This window comes from Arachis ipaensis, chromosome B03 (genome assembly GCF_000816755.2).
Source record: "Arachis ipaensis cultivar K30076 chromosome B03, Araip1.1, whole genome shotgun sequence".
Classification (NCBI taxonomy): Eukaryota; Viridiplantae; Streptophyta; class Magnoliopsida; order Fabales; family Fabaceae; genus Arachis; species Arachis ipaensis.
The window spans coordinates 3507466-3512157 of NC_029787.2; the positions used below are offsets into that span (position 1 = coordinate 3507466).

The window sequence follows — 4692 nt, forward strand, 5'->3', positions numbered from 1 at the left end:
AACTTCAAAAAGAATGGTTGAGAATCATTACATGAGCATGGAGATATGACAATCCAGAAACTATATCTCGCAAGTATCTCCTAGCAGTCTCATCACCTAAGGCACAAGCACGGCCTGTACCCTCACAAACCCACTTGCCTTCCACATATTCAAGTACTGTATAAGAAACAAAATCCGCAATCAAGCAAAGGATTTCAAAAAAGGTTCATTAACTTAAGGCTGTCATACAAAACTTTCAGGAATCTGATTATTGGCATTCAATCGTCAAATAGCAAAAGCAAAAAGAAGCATCTAATCATAAATACCCATGTAGAAGTGATCTGACTCAGGATCATCAATCACCTCAATAAGATTGACTATATTAGGATGCCCTAGCATTTTCATAATTTGTACCTGAAATAAAAAATGTCTGCCTTTTAGCCTACCGCAGAGACGGTGGAACAACAGCTAAAACAATAAAGGAAGGAAATGTAATCCTAATGCTATGTGTGTGTGTGTGTGTATATACATAAAGGCATCAACTAGGAAGAAAAATAAGATGCAAATACTATATGTGCAGCACTGTATAAACAGGATCATAGGTGAAAAAAGATGACATAAGACATGTATGGATAAAAAAATTGAAACGTGCACATTTTACTAATCCTCCGGCAGAGTCAAAGATATACAACAGAAGAATACCTCACGTAGAACATCAGACATGGCTGTCTCAGAGGGTGCAACTCGAAGCTTCAGTAGATGAGACTTGTGAAAGGACTGCAGTCAAAGATTTTTAGCTCAATAACTGATCAACTGCACCCTATTTGCCGTGATGAAGTAGTCTTCCTACTCATACCAGAAACTATCCTTACCTTAATTGCATAATGCTTTCCATCAATGGAGTTTCGATAAAGCGCCTGCCATATATGTAAAGAAAGAAGCTCAGGAAATCCACATTCATTGGGAGACAGTATAGTACAATGAAACCCTAAGCTTACCACTTTCCCATAGCTACCAGAACCGATCTTATATTCACGAACATACTGATTAATCATCTTGGTCCCATTGTCATCCTAAGAAAAACAAAAGTTCGATAAAGCTTACGATAGAAAAGATATGCGATACAATTTTTATCCTGAATATAAATAACCATTCAGAAAGGAGCAGATACATTGATGGTACATTAGTTATAGAAAAGGCACATGGTTACAATCCTGGCAATTTATGGTTAAAATAGCTGAGAAAATATTAAAACAAACCAATTTATTTAGAAAAAAAAATCAATACCTAGCCACAACTTCACATCAAATCAGTAAAAAAGAGTATATGTCGGAAATAAAACAAACACTTCCAACTACATCTAGACTTCATTCAAGTAGAAGTTCCATTATACCGATATATAAATAGCTTAATAAATATGTATATGTATATCATGAAGGGGAAAAGGATCTCAAAGCCATCGATGATTCAAAACACAAGGGGGACAGCTAAAAGCCTAAAACCACTGCAGTACTCAAGAACATTCACAAACACTATATACCACTAATCAGCCTGGTCTTGGTTTTTCGCTATACATCAGAATTTCCCTTACAGCAAAACATACAAAGCTGGTCCTACCAAACAATTACCTCTGATCGAATAACTTTGTGAGTCTCCTTAACAGGAAACTTCCTACAAACCAAGTCATTCTCTGCTCTGAAGTTCAAAATATCCTCGGATCGCTTGGGGCGAATTTGCCCATCACTATCATCTCCACTACTGGAGTTAGCAACATTGTCACCATACATCAGCTCATCATCGTCATCCATGTCATCCATGTCATCATCCAACAACCGCTCCTGGGAGGGATTACGGTTAACATGGCGGGGCTTAGCTCTCTGTCGGCTTTGACTCCTTATGAAGCCGAAGCAATTACAGCAGCCCATTGCAGTGGCAAAAGAAAGAGTCTTACTTAGCATTTGGAGCTAGCACCTTGAAGGTAGTTGGTGTATCTCTCAACCAAAAATTGAAAACCTGAAGGAAAAAAAAAAAATCTTGGTATGCCCCAATTCAAAAGAAACATCTTAGATCTCCAATTCAACATCTGGATAGGACACTTGAATTGCAATTGTTCTTACCTGATTTGAGATTAAGGGGAGAAAAGAGGGCTTCAGGCCCCACTAAGCTTTGCTATTCCAATGGATGCCATTCAGCTAGATGGAGAAAACGGCAAGATATACTAAACCCACTACGATTCAAACCCAGCATTGTGATAACTCCAGCTTATATCCAATCTTGCAGGCTCAGCCCACAACTCCCACACGAACAACTCGTTGACCTTCCACATAAAAAAGATGAAATTTTAAACAATTATTACATAAACAATTATGAAAATAAAAATGCCCATCAATAAAAAATTTTAAATTGGTTAATGTAAGGAACAATAAAGATGAAAACTATGCATGGAACAATCACAATCCGCCATCTCAATATACGAAAACGACATATTCATTCAAATGGGCAACTTTTAACAAAATATTAAATTATAAGAAAAAAAGTGTTGAAAAAGTTACCTCCTTTTATGGGCGAGAACGACAAACTGGGAGTGCCCTATTCCCCCAGTTTCGAAAAACCTAAAAATTCCAGGACGAAATCGAGGGGCTTTTGGAAGCGGGAGAGGCTCAGAAACCCTAATTTGAGAAATTGAATTCCGCAGGAGATGAAATGAGAACGCGATAGAAAAAGCCCTAGATGGAGGAAACGATCGATTGAATGAAGCAAAGGGAAGGAATTGAGAACGGTGAGTGATGAAAAGCGGCGATTCAGTGAAATTGAAGAGAGATGATATTAAAAAAAATAGGAAAATGAATTGGATCCGCGTCCAAGGAAGTTGTGATTACCCGATTGGGAACGGGATCCCTATTTTCTGAAGAAAAGAATATGATTTTGTTCGAATAGGGTTTGTGATGGTGACAACAAGGCTAGGAGCATTAGGCCGTGTTTGGCAATCATGAAAAAAACAGTTTCTGAAATTTTGATAAAAATATGAAATTAAAAAAAAACTTTATGATTACTAAACTTTTTTTTTTAGTTAAAGGTAGGGAGACTTAAACTCCCGTATTATGACATTTGATATATAACTCATTGATTTATGATTATTAAAGTTGAAAAATGTTCTAAGGTTATCTAAAACGGAGTGGTCGATCTCGTGTGAGACCTTTTAGTCTGGTTATAACTGTTATGTTCGACTTGTAGCCACGGAGTTGCTATTACCAGTGAGTGATGATATCTGCAAGAAATTCCGATACTTAAGATTTTTTGTAGAATTGGAATGTGTGTTATACCTGGGTGCTCCAGTATATTTATAGTAGTGCTTGATGACCTTCTTTTAAAATAAATTTGTCATCTTATCTTATCTTAGCGGATAGTGGTTCCTTTTACTTTAGACCTTTTTGGGTCTCTGTGATGATTTTTCTGAGCTCTTTATGAAGAGGTCTGTATCGGACCAACCTTAAAAAAGTCGATCGATCTATTTTAATCCAACTCGAGTCTTAGAACTCGGTTCAGGATATGAACAAAAAGATTAAAAAAAAAAACGATTCAATTATTAGTCATGTTATTGTTAAAATTATTTTCACTTAAAATATTTAAACACAAACTAATTCTCATATTCGATTATATAAAGATATAATTATTGAAAATATGCTTATATACAGGTTTGCCAAACACATTCGAGTGAGATGTCCTTTTTTTTTTTCAAAATAAAAACTAAAAGATAAATATTAGAGAAAATAATTATTATAAAAAAATAATCAAAACCTCAAAGGTTCAGAACTTCAGATTGTGTTCTTCATTTTCGTTCGTTCATTTTTTTTATTTTAAAAATAAGAGGTAATGAGACAAGGATGGGTGGCTTGAGTAGCATCAACATTGGAGTTGACTTACATAAAAATATTGATAGATGGAGCTGTTCCATGTAATATAAAATGATTAAAATATCAATGCCATCAATTTAAGTTTCTTCATATCAACTATACACACGTAAAAACCATGTGCCTACAGCTAATTTAATTGCCAATGCTGTCTACTTTGAAAGGTTTTAATTCAAATAAGTTAGGTTAATTCGTAAATTAAAAATACTATTCGTACACTAAAATTAGCTACTAAAATTAACTACTAATATATTAGTGTATAAATATATATATAATTTAATTTATTTTTAATATATATTTATATTTTAATATATTTTATATTAATAATTAATTTTAGTAGTTAATTTTTGTGTACACATAACGTAGTCGTTCACAAACTATATAGCTACTCCATTTAGGTGAACCAAAAGTTGATAAGTAGCTTCAAATTGAAGCTTAAAAATAAAAAGATAGCTACATTCCATACAACTAGATTTAAGATTCTATAATCTTCAATTTCAAGTTATCTTTCATTTCAATAGGGAAAAAAAAAAGCTATTTCTTTACATACTAAGTGTAAAATATTGCATGGCAACTTATATATCATTTACTATTAAATGAGGTATAAATCTCATTTAAAATAAGTTTTCATCCTTTTAATATTAGATAACAGTGAGTTATTATAATATCATCTTTTAGATTGAGTTTCACATAGAGAGAGAAAAACAAAAATATATTTAAATTTTTGAAATTTGAGACTAAAATTGATAAAAAAAAATAGAAAAACGTAAAATATATTTTAAGTTAGAGATTCATATGGAAT

At 33.4% G+C, this 4692-nt stretch overlaps 1 protein-coding gene across 2 annotated transcripts in view; it reads right to left on the reverse strand.

Annotated features, from left to right (window-relative positions):
• The window catches only part of LOC107629205 (serine/threonine-protein kinase GRIK2), a 5304-nt gene extending 2361 nt beyond the window's left edge, over window positions 1-2943 (reverse strand). Inside the window, exons 1-8 of one of the 2 annotated variants that reach the window (XM_021117801.1) lie at window positions 2532-2943; window positions 2097-2296; window positions 1608-2012; window positions 978-1052; window positions 852-896; window positions 682-756; window positions 306-393; window positions 32-156 (exon numbers count right to left, since the gene is read on the reverse strand). In XM_021117801.1, the coding sequence (XP_020973460.1) occupies window positions 32-156; window positions 306-393; window positions 682-756; window positions 852-896; window positions 978-1052; window positions 1608-1937 (738 nt within the window). In that variant the 5' untranslated portion in view covers window positions 1938-2012; window positions 2097-2296; window positions 2532-2943. The remainder of the gene's footprint in view (window positions 1-31; window positions 157-305; window positions 394-681; window positions 757-851; window positions 897-977; window positions 1053-1607; window positions 2013-2096; window positions 2297-2531) is intronic. The other variant, XM_016331922.2, reaches the window with a different exon arrangement.